Source organism: Sinohyriopsis cumingii, chromosome 5, assembly GCF_028554795.1.
Source record: "Sinohyriopsis cumingii isolate HCF-2022 chromosome 5, ASM2855479v2, whole genome shotgun sequence".
Lineage (NCBI taxonomy): Eukaryota > Metazoa > Mollusca > Bivalvia > Unionida > Unionidae > Sinohyriopsis > Sinohyriopsis cumingii.
In genome coordinates this window covers 130,570,614-130,590,683 of record NC_142965.1, presented here as the reverse complement: position 1 = coordinate 130,590,683, position 20,070 = coordinate 130,570,614, and the positions used below count along the sequence as shown (strand labels likewise).

General features: G+C 35.4%; 1 protein-coding gene across 1 annotated transcript in view; it reads right to left on the bottom strand.

The window, feature by feature from the left end:
* LOC149800247 (calnexin-like) overlaps positions 1-19,676 on the bottom strand; it is a 69,229-nt gene extending 49,553 nt beyond the window's left edge. Inside the window, exons 1-7 of the mRNA XM_089959823.1 lie at positions 19,659-19,676; positions 16,329-16,486; positions 11,190-11,269; positions 10,002-10,060; positions 7,388-7,452; positions 4,987-5,063; positions 1,929-2,010 (exon numbers count right to left, since the gene is read on the bottom strand). Coding sequence (XP_089815949.1) covers positions 1,929-2,010; positions 4,987-5,063; positions 7,388-7,452; positions 10,002-10,060; positions 11,190-11,269; positions 16,329-16,469 — 504 coding nt within the window. The 5' untranslated portion in view covers positions 16,470-16,486; positions 19,659-19,676. The remainder of the gene's footprint in view (positions 1-1,928; positions 2,011-4,986; positions 5,064-7,387; positions 7,453-10,001; positions 10,061-11,189; positions 11,270-16,328; positions 16,487-19,658) is intronic.
* Positions 19,677-20,070: the final 394 nt, after the last annotated feature.

Sequence of the window (20,070 nt, the reverse complement as noted above, 5' to 3'; positions counted from 1 at the left end):
TATGTTTCGTAAAACCACTAAACATAATTACAGGACACATGGGCAGAGAAGGAAACTCGACCAGAAACAGGCGACTAGCCACTCTACCACACCTCATACAAGACCGGATGAAACACAAGGTCACTTACATCTGATAAAAACGCCCCTATTAACTGGATTAACCATCACTTCTACCATTTCAACCCAGACAAAAGAGCAACAAATATTACAAATGGCGGCGACCACCAAGGAAGCTTCAACTATGACTGATATCTCAAACAAACAGCAGATTGAACCAGTCGTTGTAATATCAACACCACCACAACCATCACCTATGTTGAACAGTACAGAAACTACAACTGTAACACCAATTCAACAAACGGTGAGGTCAAGAAAAAAAGCTCAATCTAACTTCATCGCCGCCACCACCACCTCAACAATCAGTGTCACCTCTACCCACACCACCCCAAATTGACCAAACGGAGCCTGCAAAAACGACCATATCACCACCTAACTAGCAGACCCTAGAGTGGGTAAAAATAGCCTGTATGAGGCAAACAGACATATCGCCTGGGGGTACACAGAAGATTATGGCATAACAGAATTATGGCACAATAAAGAAGTAGCTACACTCTTTTTGGATGAATTGTACACTCTCGTTCTCAACAAATGGGAAGCTGAAACAACCACCATCACCAAACCTAGCAAAACCAAACTCAAAAAAACATTGACCGCATTCAAAAAGAGAGGGGAAAAACTCCAGGAATGTCCACTCAATCTAGCCGTCATGATTGCTACCATTGTGAGAGTCCATCATTGAATAGAATCACCTAACATTGCATACCAGGTTCGAATGAAAGACTGGATTTTGAAAAACCTAATTGAACCAGGTCCACCAAAAGACCGCCCCCGTAGACGCTACTCACCACCAAGAAATTTCATTAATGTGGGTGGAGCACCATACAGAGGTGCCCCACTATAACAGTCCTTTTAAGGGCTAGAAAAATTGCCTCTCATCTAATAAGGGAAACCTAAATTAGCTTGGTTTCCCTTCTTGGTTTAACCAAAAACTTACAAATTTGAACCACTGGACCACCGCTCAAAATTTACAACTATCAAAAACCTAACAGTGACACAACTCTTAAATGTTGCTTAGACATATTAACTTAAATAAGGGAAAGTAGGGATTTTTTAAAGTACACCTTGTACTAGATTAGATAGATTAACTAGGAAAGTAGGAAAATTATTAGACTCGTATGAATTGAACTAATTGCATAGGTGGCTAACACATTATTGGTATATTTATTGTTCATTAGTAAAACTGGACTTGATTTGAAATAAGTACGGGCTAGCGTTTCAGGAAGTACACAACGTCCATGGCTGGCTTGCCGAGTGCCTTTTCCTCCTTCAACATGCTCGGACAACGTACACGTGGCAGTATGTGGAACGATTTCCACCTGCCACATGACAAGGTGTCCTAATGTGATGTCATCGCTGCCGACCAATCACAGTGGGCATTACATACTGCTTGGGTTGACACCTGGGGCAGTTCAATCAAACTTGACTAACATGAGTGCGTGTTTCATTTCCCACTCATGTAAGAGCCTTACACTTAGGTTGTTAAGGACTAAATAGTCCAACAACCTAACGGCTAAATTAAATAGAACTCTTTGAGTACATAAATGCCTGGGGGAGGTGGCTCCAATTCCCTCCCTCAGGAGTAATTAATAAGCACATTGTGTGCATTAAACAGTGGTACATGTTCTATATGAATGCACACCACTACAATCCAATTGACTTGACTGCCATCATAACCCATTCATTGTAAAAAAAATATGCTGATCTGACTTTCATTCCGGAATAATCCGACTAGTCACTTCAATTTTGTTAACACCAATGTTGCGGATTTACCGAATTCTTATTATTATTAAAAAATGACCATATGTTACCAAATGTACACCATCCTTCTTGGACAGGAGTTTTATGTAGGCACCACCGCAATCCATGCCATTTTGGAATCTCACATCATACCTGGTCAAAATGAAGAAAATATAATGGCATATGTATAAACAGAAAAATAATTATAAACTTTTTTCACATTTTAAAGTCTAATCATAAACTGTATAAACACTTTCGATGATGGCATCTTCAAATCTCACCTCATACCTCCATAAGAGTTGAACTTTTTAGTAAAACACATTATGACAAACCTAATGGGACTCCAACACCACTTAGCATATTAGGCCTAAAAATGAATGTGTGTTTACATTTTTATCTATGAATTTTGGATCAATTAGCTAAATTATCATTATTTCATTTTGCAGCATTAGACAATGGATATATAGTTCCTGGCAAAGAAAAGAAGTCTGTTTGACTTAGATCACTACTGATGCACTTCACAGTAATTAGTCTACAGCTCAATGTAACAGACCTAATCAAATGTTTCCTTCACTATGATAATGCTAGATGGACATGTATAGTCAGTTGGTACAAATTAGGTAGTCAGAAAACTTGTCAACAAATTTTTGTTTTGCCTTTTATACCCATTATACTAAACATTATCTGTTAGTGGGTAAGTTCCCTTCGTACTAAGTGAACATTATCCTACAATGGAAATGCAAGTTTCCTTCGTACTAAGTGTGCATTATCCTGCAATGGAAATGCAAGTTTTCTTGAAACGAGGTGTACATTATTCAACAGAAGAAATGCAAATTCCCTTCATACTAAGTGTACATTACTCTACAATGAAAATGCAAGTTCACTTCATACTAACTGTACATTATCCTTGAGTGGGTATACAAATTCATTTCATACTAATTGTACATTATCCTAGAGTGGGTATACAAATTCACTTCATACTAATTGTACATTATCCTTGAGTGGGTATACAAATTCACTTCATACTAATTGTACATTATCCTTAAGCGGGTATACAATTCACTTCATACTAACTGTACATTATCCTTGAGTGGGTATACAAATTCACTTCATACTAATTGTACATTATCCTTGAGTGGGTATACAAATTCACTTCATACTAACTGTACAATATCCGTGAGTGGGTATATAAAATTCACTTCATACTAACTGCACATTTATCTTCAAAGGAAATGCAAGTGAACTTCACACTAAGTTTTGGTTGTATCTGTACTAATTCTCTTTTTGTTTTATTAGGTCTATATGAACTGCTAAATCTGGTGCCTTTTTTTGTCACAAGATGTTTTCGAAACATATTTCAATAATTTACAAATAAAACCTATAACTGCAGGAAACTGTTTTTGAGACAATAAGACATGGAAATGTCCAACATACTGAAGAACTATACTGACTGAAAAATAACGCTATCACTGACTTCTTTTAAAATGGTGTTAATTCTTTAACAAAGTCTTCTCATCATACAAATATTGTTTGGCAATTACAGAAATGAGGAAACATTTTTGAAACTCATTATATCTGTAAAGTAAAAAACAACAAAACAAAACAAAATGCTGATACCTAAATTCGTCAACTGTATATATGATACATGTGATGAAGCTACAACAAATCTGGTCTCTCTGCGTGCATGTGTATGCATGCATGCATTTGCGTCTGAACACGCCTGTTACTGTCTGTGTGTGTGTGTGTGTGTGTGTGTGTGTGTGATTTGGGTTTGTAACATAGCTGTAACAGTATTTCAGTCACATCACTATGTCTGCAGTATGTCAGTTTATAGTGATGTCCAGCACTGGGGCATCATGATGCAGACAGTTACCATCATATCCCATCCAGTCACATTATCCTGACATCAGGCCAGGGAGTCTTAACACTAACATCTTAATGCTGAGCACCAAGTGAGGCAGCTGTTAGCACAGGGTTCATACTGAACTCTGAATTATAAATTCAAAGACTTTTCCCAAACTTTCCAAGACTACAAACATAGATTTCCAAGACCTATTTTCGCTAACATTTTGTATACAGGTTATATGACCAAACAATGAATGCAAATTACAACAATATTGTTTAATGATGAAACGCAAACTATAATTAATTTCCTAAAATTTCTTTATAATGATCTGGAAGAAAGGCCAACATTCATTGTTATTTCAGAAATACGTCACTTGTACATCAGATTTAATACAAAATAACTTTTCTCTAAACAGACATCAGCACAAATTTAAATGCATTATTATAGTTGCTCTTTTTTCTCTTCAGTCATTTTGGAAAGAGAAGCCACCGCTGTCATCTTTTTCTCTGCTCTTCTCCTAAGAGCATTTGACTCTGTAGGAAGCACAATGAACCCTTTTAACTTTGGTCTTCTGCCTTCTGAACAGAGGAAGCATGTAAGCTGGCAATGTCAGCTTCAAGACGTCATTCTTTTTCTTTGCTCAATCCCACATTATAAATATCAGAAGCAGACAAAATATGTACGTACATCAGTAGTCGTGCACACACCCATTTGCTGAAAATGGACTTGTCCAGGAACTGGAAATGGATTTAGAGTATGCCTGTTTATTTTACTAAACTTCCATTAAGCATGAAACGTGCAGATGATGGCGGTGTTAGGGCCACTCTACTCAGAGTCAGGTTAGATATTATAAATCAGTGAATGATTTGACAAAAAAGTTCCTTGCACTTTTTATCACATTAAAGGTTTCCATTATTGAAATTTCGGCAAGGGGGTACAAACAACAGGTTGGTATAGTCAGACCATTATAAATACAAATGTAACAAACTTGGATGATTTTATTTGTGATTATGGGAAGAAATTTAAACATTTGGGTTTATTTAAATTTTCAAAGACTTTTAAAGACCTCAGGGTAATCTGCTCAATTTTCCCAAACTTTCAAGGCCTTGACAATGCTACCTCATTTTCCCCAAATGAACCCTGTAGTACAATTCTGAAAGTATTTCATATGTCTCAGCTGGGTTTGAACCCATGACCTCCCGCATCTGAAGCGGATGCTCTAATTTCTTTTTTAGGCCACTGGGGCGGCGAACATGCTTGTTAGCTAGTAAAGTGTTACTTACTGGACAATCAAGGGCTTTCCACTGAAATCGAATGGCTTAGCCAACTTGGCTGAAACTGCATGGTGTTTGGCTTTGGACTAAAATTAGAAATAAACTATTCATTCTTTACGAAGATAATATACAAATGCATTTGCATCATCAATGCATATTTTTATCATCAGTAGATATTCTGTATCATCAGTACATATTCTGTATCATCAGTGAATATTCTGTATCATCAGTGAATATTTTGTATCATCAATGCATAAATTACTGTATAGTAGGTAATTTTAAGTGTTAAGAAATGTTAGCAACTGAGCATGAGAGCGAGATTGTGAAACTAAAGTCCATCTAAATTTAATATACTGTAAACTCCCTAGATCTGAAATTGTTATTTGCTGAATTCTACATCCATAAAATAACTTGCTGTCTGGTATTTATGTGTTACTTGCTGTTATGGTATTCAAGTGTTATTTGCTGTATGGTATCTAAGTGTTCCTTGCTGTTATAGTACTTAGTGTTACTTGCTGTATGGTATCTAAGTGTTACTTGCTGTAGGGTATTTAAGTTACTTGCTGTATGGTACTTACGTGTTACTTGCTGTATGGTACTTATGTGTTACTTGCTGTATGGTATCTAACTGTTACTTGCTGTATGGTATCTAACTTTTACTTGCTGTATGGTATCTAACTGTTACTTGCTGTATGGTATCTAACTTTTACTTGCTGTATGGTATCTAACTGTTACTTGCTGTATAATATCTAATTGTTACTTGCTGTATGGTATTTAAGTGTTACTTGCTGTATGGTATCTAAGTGTTACTTGCTGTATGGTATTTAAGTGTTACTTGCTGTATGGAATCTAAGTGTTACTTTCTGTTATGGTATTTAAATGTAATATCTATGTTGGCACAAGCAATCTTTAGAATCATCAATGGCCATTTCAATAAAAAGCCTTTAGTTTAGTGATTATGGGGTTTGTGCTGTTGTTACCCCTTGTCTCTAACATAAGGGTAGTATACAAAATCTTTGAAAACCAAAATCCTCACAAGATTCCCCTTTTAAACTGTTGACTGTTTCTGAGCTTAATCTGTCCCTTACCTGGATATGAAGTATTCTGTGCTGAGAAATTGCTTTTGCAGCTTACCATCTGAAGGGGACATGCATTACTATCTTAAATAGTTCAACAAGCTGAGGAGTGTGTGACTGGATATTTAACATAGCTTTAACAATTTTCAGTCATATCGTTATGATGTCTGCAGTGTGGCAGTTTATAGTGATGTCCAGCACTGAGGCATTATGCCCCACCAAGTCACATTATCCTGACACCTGGCCAACCAGTCCTAACACTAACCTCTTAATGCTGAGTGCTAAGTGAGGCAACTGCTAGTACCATTTTAAAAAGTCTTTGGTATGACTCAGCTGGGGTTCAAACCCACAACCTCCTGAACTTGAGGTGGATGCTCTAACCACTTAGGCCACCGGAGTGGTCACAAGTTGTGGCAATGTTCTTTACGGTTGTTTTGCAGAATTTTCCACAGCTGACAGGTACTGTCTCATGGATATCTCTGCTTCAAAATGCATGTGATCTGGTGACTTGACAGGTTGTATACGAGATTTCTGATGAAAAATGGTTGTTTTTCCCACAATATGTGCAAATATTTTTTTTGTTAATTGTGAGACCACTTTTACAAACTGTTTGTTAAACTCATAAAATACATAAACAGCAACGTCTTGGGTGAAATATAATGAATTTAAAGAATTAATACAGACTGGCACAGTTATAGAGTTCTTTTTATTTTTGTTTCTTTAAGAAATCTGCTAGAAGGACCATAACGGCAGACATGGGTGTCAAAGAAAAGGGACATCCTTCTATTACAGTGAATACTGACTTTAAATTTTTATCACCATTCCTTTTTACAAAACTAAATCGAAGTATTTTCCAAAACTAATGAATGCTAAATAAGATTACATCCACAATCAGAACAATTCTGCAAAACTCTTATGGTATACAAGATTTTTCACAGATTCTGGCTCAAAAATGGCAACCACTTCTCACTGAAGTTGTCCCAGCAGATGACAAGGCCAAAAATATGTCACATAGTGTGCAATGCACACAGAGCATCCCTCAAAGTTTAACATGGATATGATCTGTCATTATTTTTCTTGTGGACTACAAAATAATGTCATATTATTCAACCAAGCCTAGCTTTATTACAAAAAAGCTAATGTATATAATTATCCTGAAAAATGCCCAGCTGATATTAGATTATGTATCACAAAACTATGATATAACTAGTGTACTGCAAGAAACTGTTTACATACCTTCAAAACTACGATATAACTAGTGTACTGCAAGAAACTGTTTACATACCTTCAAAACTATGATATAACTAGTGTACTGCAAGAAACTGTTTACATACCTTCAAAACTAGTCCCAAATCTCCTTGGATTAGGTTATCAGTGGGCTCTTCAACAGACCACTTACCTGCAGAACAAAAGTAAAACAAATTTAAGAACAATTCCAACTGTCGGATTAACAGTTTGTGCGAAACATGTTGCCATGAGTGAACATTGGAGATACTGAGCAATTCGAATGTAGCGATTTTAAGGGAAAGCATGTGTTCCTGCAAGAAAGCCAAACATATCATGCATATACTGATGTGTTTTGGAAATGTAAAGCAGTCAGAGATAGCAGTGCAGGGGGAGGGTGTGTGACCCCCAAAACCTCACCAAGTATTCTGCCGGGTGAAAGCTAAATTAGAAGTGCAGGGAGAGGCTGTATGACTCCACAGAATTCACTGAGCATTTTGGCTGGTGAAGGGTAAATCCAAAGTTCAGAGCAGAAAGAAAATGCGCACATTTGGATGGTTCATATCATTTATATGACATTTACAATTGTCCTGTAGCTTGAGTATTGCTACAGTAAATACAGTGTGACCCCACTATAACACGGTAGTTGGAAGCCATAGAACCAGACCGTATTATAATCAACCAGGTCAATTAGCTGAAGAAAACGATACATGTACCGGAACAAAATTTGCGTTGGAGGGGGTTAGTTAATAAATGCAGGTTGTAAAATATGTGCTTCATTGGCACAGTTATCATCCTGAATCGATGCATATTGAATGGGAAATACACATGTAGTGAAAACAGAGAAGAAATATAATATTTTACTTTACTTAGAGAACCACGTATTGGTACATATGTGTGTACACTGTTTATATATACACACATCTAATGTATAGAATGAATAAAGTATCAACACCGTGCAAATCTCATCATATACATTAAATCCACAATACAATTCCATCTAAAATATGCACACACAGAGAGATTTTAAATACTCAGTTCAGTGGATAAACATAGCACAATCACGTAATGAATGATGAAGTACATTTACTTTTCAGTACATCCCAAACCGGTAAAAGTTAGTTTGCATTTGAAGCTGCTGTTGGTAGTGTTTGTAAGCATAAACTTTTTCCCTGCAAAAAGGAAACTTTCACAGCACAGTAAACATGTTCCAGTCATGTTGGAAAATGAAAAAAAAAATTCATCCGATTCCATTGCTTTTATTTAAGTTTGGTACTGACTTTCTCTGAAGAAAAGTTCTTTCTTTTTTATTGAAGATTGTAGTCAGCTTTCTTTGATGAAAGGTGCGTGCATTATTAAAGTCACAGCTAAAGGACAGCTTTGGAGAACCAAACAAATGTCTGTTTCTTATTGTGGCGGCAATATAAAATAATTGTACTGTATGAATTGAGACTAAATTTTTTTCTTCCATTCGCTTAGTACATTTTCATAACAGCTGCTGCTTCACAGGTAATCGGTTTTCTTTGAAATTTCAGCAAACTATTTTATCTGTGTACTTTTTTAAAAAGGAATTGGCTGTTGTTTGATAAGATGGGTTTTTTTTTGTTTTACTTTGTTGTAGTGGAGTGATTCTGCCTTCCACACATGCATCAAAAATTTAACAAAGGGTCAACGGACAATAGAGACGCAGGTGTTCTGGTCTGATGACAGGGATTATTACAGAAAATGTGAGTGTTCTGAAGATTTAATTCTGAGTGAAAAGAAGTGGAACTTTACTTACCACCCACATACGAATCTCAGTCTATATAAATAGATTAATTTCCAGCGAGCGCCGAAAATCCAATGACAGATAGATTATGAGATAATGCCTCATCCGGTTGATCTCCGCTACCAGAAATGTCAACAACCAAAAAGCGGATCTCACAACACACGTCAACATAAATGGATTATGATGTAACAATGCACTGTTAAGATGGATTGTCAATATGAACAAAGAAATTGTTTATGTAACAACAGATAAATTTCAGTGCATTTTATATCAAGTTTGCAGCTTCCTTTCATGTGGTCTTTGAATTTCTACACTCAAAACCAATAGTTGTATATACAAGTTTAAACAGCCAACAATGTCGCCAATAAATTTTAAAAAATCGCCAGATGGTATATTTTGCCACCAATAAGGAAATCGCAGTTTGAGACATTGGAAAAGCTCTACATGATCCCAATATAAACTTTTTACACACTATTTTTCGTACTTTTAAGAAGAAGAAACTGTTTGCGTGTACGAGAAAAATACATATAAAATTTCAGGAGCCACGCCACAATCGTCTTGTATTATTCATGTGAGATCTCTACTCCAAACTGATAACAAATATTTTTTATGGTTTTTTTCATGTACAAGAAAAATACATGTATATAAAATTTCGGAAGCCACACCATGACCGTGTTATATCCGAATTCGGATCATGTTATAGCAGGGTCACACTGTACTATGATTCATTTATGATATCAAACCAGCTCTAATTGGACCATCCTGGTCAGCTACAGTAGTCCATCCACTTTATTTCAACTACACTGCTACTAAATATCTTGCTCTGGGATAAAACACAAAATCAAACCAAATTTCACTATCAAGTTCCTATATTTGGCAGCAAATACAATGATGTGAAGAAAGCCCAGAGATTCTATTATATATAGCAAAAAGATAAATAATTTTGAATGTCATACCATCATATTTTGATATGCTTTCATCTGCACCATCTTTCTTTGCTTCAGATAGTACCCATCTGGAAAAAGAAAGAAAAAAGTTCACATTTTAGGTCATCGTCAATAACACATGTTGCTGTAACTTTACTCAGGAGTTACAAATAGTTTTCATGATTTACACCACATGGTTGCACCCACACCAACCCACATACTATCGTATGTTGCTGTAACTTTACTCATGAGTTATACAGAGTTTTCATGATTTACACCACATGGTTGCACCCCCACCCACCCACATACTATCCATCATTGATAGCAAGAACCATGGCATGCACAGAATCATGACATATTGAAAGCAACATAGTATATCAAACTACATTAAAATGGGGAATAATACTTTTTTGCAAAAATGTTTTGAACAGGAAATAAAGGCATAATACCAAGCTTTGCATTGTTTTATGTGAACCCATTATTAGTGGGATTAGTTTGGTTAAGGTATGCTCAGCAGTACCATGTTATATCCAGAAATGCATTATTATGAAGCACATTACAATGAGGTCGAGCTGTATTTTAAATACTGTATCAGTGCAGAGTGCTCCAAATGTTTTCAAAACCAACAAATTTGGTTACATTAACAATTTAAAGGTAATACAAGGCTATATATATGGTCACTTTTAAATCTCAGACTGTATATCACCAAAATATTACAATCAGATCTTTTTTATTTTTAATTAACTATAATAAACAGAATGATGAAGTTCATGCCACATCTTTCATAAAAGCAAATAAGTTTTGTAATTTCTGAAGAACAGTTGTATGCTGCCATATTATTCAGTAATTCACATGTATGTAAAGCCATGTCAAAACATGACTCCAAATTTTGGTATAAAATTTTCAGAACAATCAACCTTTTCAGGGAGAGGGTAAATGTCCCAGGTAAATGAACATGAAGCTGGGTTATAATTTATAATGGACTGGATCTTGCTAAGATGGAAATGCCACCCTACCTCTTTTGACAAAATGTAACCAGTGTGTGATGAATAAGTGGACAAAAAAGCAAATATGGACCAACACAATTGTGGCAAGCTATTAAAATTTAAAAACAAAACAACAATATATTTAATATATAGGAGTATAGCAATGATGTATGCATTTGAACAACTTGTCGCAGACAGAACAGCATGAACATGCACAGAAGAAAAAACTCACCTCTTGCTGAAATCTTCCTTTTTATCAAACGGTTCTGCAAAATAGCTATTTCCTTGTACTTTAGGTTCAACATACTTTATCTGGAAAAAAACAAATAAGTAATGTAAAACAGGAGCAATGCAGAGAAAAAATTCACTGTGATTTGACTATTAAAAAGACAAGTCTAGATTTAGCTGCTAAGTCAGAGTACATCTGAGCAGCAAATATTGAATGAATATCAAGATTTCTGATTTTACTCGTCTTCAGTGTATGGTTTAGAGGTGTGAGGTATTATTGGCATACCATGGCAATTTTTTCCAGTGATGGGCAGCACAGCACTTTTTGACTGTACTGGTACATCAGTTGTTTCCATCAGTAAGGAATGTTCCCAATGGATCTTGTTACAACTTTAATTTCATTAATAGCATGTTTTTATTATTCATGATGAAATAGCTCAAACAAATTTGTCCTTTCTGAAAAAATTAATGGTGACACATACGATTATATTTCTGATCCTTAAATCACACCTTTGACACATGTCATGTATGCCAATGTGGTAGCCACATGAATTGTGAAACAGCTCTGGGAAGAATCTAACTCTTAGAAACATTTCAATTAAAACAACAATAAAACATGTTTAATGTTTTGGCTATTTACTAGCATATATGTGAATGTATTAATTTAATATATTCCTTTGTAAAGACTGTGAATCATTATACAATTTTCAGGATCATACTTGTTTTCTGTCTGAACTATATTCAAAATAGTTTCTCGTAAGCAGCATGTTTAGTATTTACTGGTCAACTGAGATAAATATCTTGCCTATTAGACGAGTTTAATCCACTGAGCGTTTGGATTGTCTCAACCAAAATCTAACTTGCTATCAGTTCAGTTACCACTCAATTGCGTAATTTTTTCAGGCATCAAGTGGTGGCGGAAAACGCACTGGTTTTTCAGGACTTGCATCAATATTTGCAAAGTTCAAGGACTTTTCAGTTGGAAAAAAATTATCATTTCTCCTGACTTTTTCCCGATGGCATGAAACCCTGTATACAGTACAGCATAAGAAAAATTATACATACATTCCTATGACATGTTCTGGTATGTTTTATTTATTCTGTTGCAGTGAATCAACACTAATCTAGTTCAACCTGACATGTGCATTACTCAACGAGATCTTGGTACCATATAGCCAACATTGTGTTCACATGCCATTAAACCCAAAAATACATATATACAGCTATGATATTATCACCGTCAGGTTGTTGTTGCTTAAAAATATATCATTAAACAGACACCAATTCAGGAAGAGTAGTGCTATGTTTACGTCCGAACGGTGCGATCCCATCGTCATGATGATATATCACTTCATCTCGCCATCCAATCAAACCATTTCTCCAAATTTTGAAAAATCCGTTTTGCCAAACTAAGGAAAATTCAGTTTGTTACCATACCATACTCTTGTTTGGCAAAGATGATGGTAAAATGGCTGCCATAAACAAAAATTACTAAATAAGCATGGGCATATCTTATGAGGAAAATTAAAATCTATGCATTGCCATATCATGATGGGCAATGTGTGTGTCTGTGATCTGGATTTTTAGCATAGCTTTAAAAAATGTTTAGTCACATCACTAGGATGTATGCAGTGTGGCAGTTTATAGTGATATCTAGCACTGGGGCATCATGCCACAGACATATAGCATGATGTCCCACCCAGTCACATTATCCTGACACCAGGATGACCAGTCCTAACATTAACCTCTTAATGCTGAGTACCATTTTAATAAGTCTTTGGCATGACTAGGCTGGGGTTCAAACCCACTACCATAGCGGTCGCAGTGTGCAATCTGATTAAAATCAAGATCTGGTGACCTCTTGAATTCCAAGTCCACTTATTTTTTGTAACCTATAAAGTGTTGCATTACCTGTTAGTGAGAATTATATATATGCTCGGAATGATGTTTTCCATATTCATAAATACATTTCTGCAGAACATGACCTCATACTAACGTCTATCAGCTATATGTTATCTCATTTAAAATCAGACTGTCCTACAAGAATATGTTATACAGTGAACCACAAAAAGGAATAGCACTGTATTGGGAAACCACATAAATTTAAACCACATTAATTTAAAACAGGTTCTCATCAATAAAGTACATAATTTCTTTCATGATAAAAACATGGGACTGATATAATACATTTGTCAAAAAGCCAAGGTAGTCTTATTCTCAAAGATATTTCCAAAATTTAGTAAAAAGAACTTGTAATCCAATAAATATTGTACTAAAATTATCTTCCGGCTTTTAAGTAGGATCCAAATGCAAACTGCACAAATCAAGATCTATTGTTCCATAATGCATCTGCAGATCTGGGTCTATGGGTTTGTTCAGGGATGGTCCTGGCTTTTAAAAAGCTGTTGCCAAAAAAATCGCCAACCTCAATATTTTGTCGCCAATTTTCAAAAAGTGTCGCCAGAACAAGTAGTGTACATTTTTTAAAGTGTTAATTTAGTCTATTAATGTAACAGGCAATGAAAATTACAAAAGATGGGTTAGTTAATACTCTAATTACAATATGCATTAACAAAATGTTACAAAGTGTTATATGAAGATCCGTCGCGATTTTAGGGCTGCCAACTTGTTGAATGCAGTTTCAAAGTCTAATTTTTCACATCTGTACATGCTGATTCTCATTAAATTCTCGAGAGATGAGATGCAGAGTTTATTTCTGGTGTCAGTTTTTATGAGGTTCATCTTACTGAATCCACGTTCACAGTCTACAGTGCTGACAGGTGACACCAGTAGTCTCTCAGCAGCCCCCCCTCCCCCTTATAGTTAGCTTCACAAAGCTTGAAGTGAATTGCTTCCTAAATCCCAAGAATGATCACTGAATGCTGTATAAATTTTCTCGACAAGCAAACTAGGATCTCCATTCCCACGAATGAAACTTACATGAGTCAACACCTGGCAATATTGGACTGTATATATAAGCATAAATTCACACCCTATTTAGGGATTCTTTCACTCCTGTATTTTGAGAAATAAATAATTATTATTAATTATGCAAAACTGTTTTTGGTTTTTTTTGCTATTTCTTGTTGCGGAGTTTAAGTCTCTGCAGCCATAACACGGATTGATGGCAAAAGGAAAAGATCAATGAGTAAAATGCTGCACTGGCGACAGATATAATTGTGATTGAGATTTTTTCCATTTGCTTTGTATTTATACACAATAGTCGGTACTTCAAAGGTTATCAGTTTTCTATGAAGGTTAAGCAAAACTATTGTATTGGTATATGTAAAAAAAAAAAAAAAGACAACAACAGAAGGATTAGCCATTCAATTAATTGTATCTGTTCTATTCCCATCTTCAGAAGTCGGTCAGTTGTAGGTATAGTTCGGCAGCATGATTGTATCACAGCATACAGTACTCAAACCAGATATCAGCATAAGCAGATTATGATGTAACAATGCACTGTAAAGATGGGGTTGTCAATGCGAACAAAGGATCGTTTGTGTAACAGATTGATTCCAATGCATTGCTTAGTCAAGTTTGTGGCTTCCTTTTAGTCTCCCTTTTAATTTATCCAGTCAAAATCCATAATTGTATGTACAAATTAAATAACCAAAAAGTCTGTCACCAAAAAAATCGCCAGATGGGATATTTTTGTCGCCAATAAGGAAAAAAAATCGCAATTTGCGACATTGGCGAAGCCCAGGACGATCCCTGGTTTGTTGGAACTAATCAATAGAAAACAGTGATCTGCCAATGCCTTAAGTGATGACAGATCAGGTGACACGGAATTGTATAAATCCTTTTATACATGTACTTGGGTTTCATTTTTTGTGTACAACAATACCCGAGGGTGATTTATGTCTATTCTATAAAAAAATTGAAATAGCAAGTTCGGTTCATCTTATGCCGCACATTTTAAGTGCTTTCGATGGGAAGAACTGAATACTTCCAGTGCAGACATATATTGCAGCATCGTATGTGTATAAATGCCTCACTGTAAGACAAAATCTTTACATTACGGAACGCCTTCTCAGTGAGCGGTCTACTTTAAGGACTTGCACATCTTTGGCTGTAGAGGTATGCGAGTTATTAATTTCTTGTGTATAAATTATAACTATTGTACTAACACGTTTATTTTTGTATATTTTCTATGTAGCTTCGGCTTATGTAGTATCATGCAAATATTTCTCTTCTTGTTTGTGACTTGTAGCTTACCGTCCATAACATCATTATGTTTTATCATATATGCCTGTGTCATGCAAGGTACACGGTGTTAGATGTATTTTCATATGACAATAGTGATCAGACTGACCAGAGTGATCTCAGTCATGTGGGAATAGCTATAGAGAAATGACTAGCAGCTGTGAAGCTGAACCATAGCAGCCGTAGAGCTGAGTAAAGTGTTGCTGGTCGAGTAGCAGGTGATCAGGTGGTGCTGACCAAGGTTGGCGTGCACCGATTGCTTGACTGACCAACCTGGAATACTGTCTGCTTGATTGACCAGTGTGACTGTTAGCCAAGTGTGCTGAAAACAGAGTGTGTAACTCCATACATGAAATCTTTTAGCTGTGGGCTAATTGCTGGGGTTTGTAATACCCAGTGTGATTTTGGGACTGTACAGATATTTTGTACATCTGTCCCTTTGTTTTCATCATTTTCACTATTTGAGTAAAACACATCATTCTTTCATTGTGAAATCACTGTGAATCTCATTCACCCTATGTCACTGTACTGTGTAAGGTCATTTTTTTTGGTATTTTCATTATTTAATTAGTGCGGATTTTGTTAATTGATTCAATATTTGGAGATTATATATGCACACATTAATCATAATTCTTTTCTCATTCAAGTCATTTATCATTAAACACTGTATTTGTATCACCATCAAAAGTATACTGATGTAAATCCAAAATCCCACGCGGTTATCTTGTTACATCAGGGTCTATCTTGTTGGCATCTGATCATGACTTGTAAGTGAGTATATAAAACCAGTGAAATAGTTTTAGTAGAAACAAAAGAAATACATTTTGACAACTCCATTGGACATATGAACACAACCATGTTAAATATGTTGTCACAGGTGCATTTCAGACCACTGCATCTGTATAAATTATTGATATATTTGTAACATAGTTCATACTTTCTCTACTTGTGTTGGTTCTTTTTCATCTGGGATGTCCTCTACAGCACTATCATCATCATCGTCATCAGCGGCAACATTTACACTCCCTAACAAGAGTGTAATTACCACAATCATCAAAAAATGGCACCTTAACATCATCTTGATGTTTCCAATTACTGAAAAATAAACCAACAATAATTTCTTTTTTACAATAGATATTTACCAGCTCAAAAGTAAAATACAACTTTTTTTGCATCAAAAAATGTTCATCTATTCTTCATTTTGACTTTGCATGTGTGTCTAACTTGGAGTGAAATGATACAAACCTCTGACGAGTATCGAAATAAATCACGATACACTTTGAATAACATGATATATTATCAATACACAACATCATGATGATCTTTATAGTTTAAAAAGGTCTGTCAGTGGTAGAGTGTTGCCATTTTATATTTGTTAATGTACTGGTTACATTTGCAGTATGATGATTAGAGACAGTATTATGCCATTCACATCTTTAATAAGTAAACAAACAAAACCCACTTCCACACAGACTACCCGTTGGTTGTCAGTGATTTTAGTCAGGTTATTTTGGGCTGCTGATGGACTAATCTTGGTCACTACACCATTTCTTTGCACTACATGTATATTTTATTTCAACTTTCTAGTCTTCACTTTAATTTTCGAAGGTAACATGGTATTATCTTCAAAGTAAAAGAAACACATAAATTTCCTCCTGCAAGGAAAATCTTATCTAGGAAAAGTCAAAAATGTGGGAGTGGAGGTAACAAACAATTAAATCCTTCACATTGTACTTCCTGCAAATGCACAACAAATGCTGCAGCCACTTACTTACACCACTGTAAAAGGAAACTATCAACAATACCCTCTTCCCTTCTACAAATTAGCAAGGTGGCTATAAATTGTAGCTTGTGCATTTTGAAATCTACTCCATGCCAATTTTGTGCCATTTTTTTCTATCTAGTTGGTACTTTCAGTCGCTGATTATATATATCAGTGCAAAAGGAGATGTTCCAAGCATGTTCACCACATAAAATTTTAAGCACTTTACAAATTAAAAGCCATCTTTGTATGAAGTTTCTATGTTGCTTTGTATCATTCTGGATGCCAATATGTCTGGTATCATGCAGTGAACAACCTAGTTAATTCTGATTGGTTGTAGTTTTATCGTGGATCTGAACAAAAATTAAACACCTTCAAATTTCAATCCCACAGACAAGATATGAAGCAACAGACAAACATTGTATAAAAGAAAAGTAGTTGTAAATGATGTTTAAATGCATAAAGCTGGGTGGGTCCAAAAATGTGTAAGGTTAAAAAAAATTCGGCAAGTTTGTATAGTATAAAACAAAAAGCATCAACTTAGTCATTTCAATCATCAATTTATAAATTTCTAACTGGACTGTCACCAGAAAGCCCTAAACATTGTCAGCTTATTTGTGTTGAACTAAATGGAAGCTCTGAATGAAAACAACCATTCCAACTGCTCTTTTCTGGTTTGTAGAATAGTCCATTTCAGTAAATACACTGTCATCTGCATACAGTATCTGTAGTGTCTAGTTTTAATAGTTCTAAAACATAAGAAGAAAAAGGTGTGTGTGTGAGTGATTTTGATTTTTAACAAAGCTTTAAAAAAAATTCAGTCATACTGCTATGATGTCTGCAACTGGGGATTATGCCACATAGAGGTATGACTCAGCTGGCGTTTGAACCCTCGACCTCCTGAATCCCAGAGTGGACACTAATCACTAGGCTACTAGAGCTGTTTTCAAAACGATGCAAATCCAAAATGTACTGAATTAGTGAGATGATCAAAGATGGTAAACTACATTACAGTTGTTACCTGAAAACATAGATTTGCCCATGCAAATATGGTGACCATATTATTAAAGAAACTACCATCTGATGCCAAACTCCAGGAAGTTGTTAGTGTCTGGGTCCTCCAGGCAACAATCAGGTTAGTAATTATAAAAATTATAAATTGATGAATAAAATGACTATGTTTTGTGTATTTTTTATGTCCTTGATGCTGTCTGTGAAATCAGTAGGTGGGAATAAACAAACTGGAATGTGTGCAAATCTGCAGTTGTGCCAGACAAAGGCTAGTCCTACATGTAAGTCCTCAATGCTGATATTTATGTTTTGTTTTAGGCATCTAGGTCTTACTGCCCAAACAGCAGTGCTGTATAGCGTGGTCCAATGTCAGTTAACATCGGAACGATGAGTCAAATTTTCAGGAATATCTAACACACTTGGCAGCCAATACCAGCGCTTTTCGACAAATTAAAGTTGTTTTATTCAGACTTTACTTACTCTGATGTCTTTTTCCTACTAAATTCAAGCAAATGGACATGTTTTCAAGTTCTGTGACCTAGTTAGGGAATAGCGAAATCAGTTAAAAGGATTAGAATCGTGAACGAAACAAAACTATCTAAACTTTCTTCAATATTAGTATATTTATATTCGTTTCATTAAAGAAGTATACTTCTACTTAACCCAATTTTGGCATTCCCAGCTTTCATCGCTTTCAGCCAAGTGAATGTAGGCCAACAAAACTTGAAAACAGGTCCATTTCTTTCGTGAGAATTTTAATTTATTCGAGAAAAGACATCAGACTAATTAAAGTCTAACTAAAACATTATGACTTTACTTTGTAGAAAAGCATCGTTATTGGTTGCCAGTTGTGTGAGATATTCCTGAAAATCTGACTTTCATTACAATGTTAGTCGACATCTCAAAACATGCCACACAGCACTGTTATTTGGACAGTAAGACCTGTCTGCCCAAAATATAAATATTAGTGTCGAGGTCTTACATGTAGGACTAGACTAAGATCGTACACCTGTCTGATACTGCTTGTGAATTAAATAATTGACCAATCACTTCGCTGAAATAAGGGAAGAGTACTGATGATATCACAAAGAGTCCTGATGGTGTCACAAAAAGTCCTGATGATATCACAGAGTCCTGGTGATATCACAGAGTCCTGGTGATATCACAAAGAGTTCTGATGATGTCACAGAGTCCTGGTAGATATCACAAACAGAATGCACCATTATGAAGGAAAATAAAAACAGTTCATATAGATTCCCTAAATACAATACATTCCAGATTGAAATTACTTGCGGCACAACAAAGAAACATGAATATACATCTAAATATATTGATTTTGTTTAAACAATTGTCTGGAGGTATCTAGAATAAGTATCAACAAGCAATCGCCACGTTTTATTGCAAACACTAAGAAAACAATGTAGTGTAAAAGAATTTCAAGAAAATTTATATAGCATACGAAATTGAGTGACAAACGAAATTATATTAGCTCACCAGTTGCATGATAAAGCGTCGTTTATAAATGTCCACGCTTTATTAAATACAGATATAGGCGAATAATTACCGTCAAATTAATTAGTATACGCTGAATACACTTACATCCAACAAATACTACCGCCTCTTGGCAAAGAAAAGAATTTCTTGTATGTCGCTCTCACAGGAAAGAGTCGGCGACTAGCACGCGGTATACGGACACCAGCACGTGGAAACAATTGATTGGATTGTATTCTGAATCAGATCGATTATGTAACAGTCTTTTTGATTGGTCAAATATAGGAGTTACGGCGCGTTGGACCACAAAACTTGCCTCACACAAGTGTACGAAAAACAAAAATTATTTTATTTAAAAAAAAATATATATAAAAATTACATGAAAGCGTATATTGTTGGAATAAAAATTAAATAT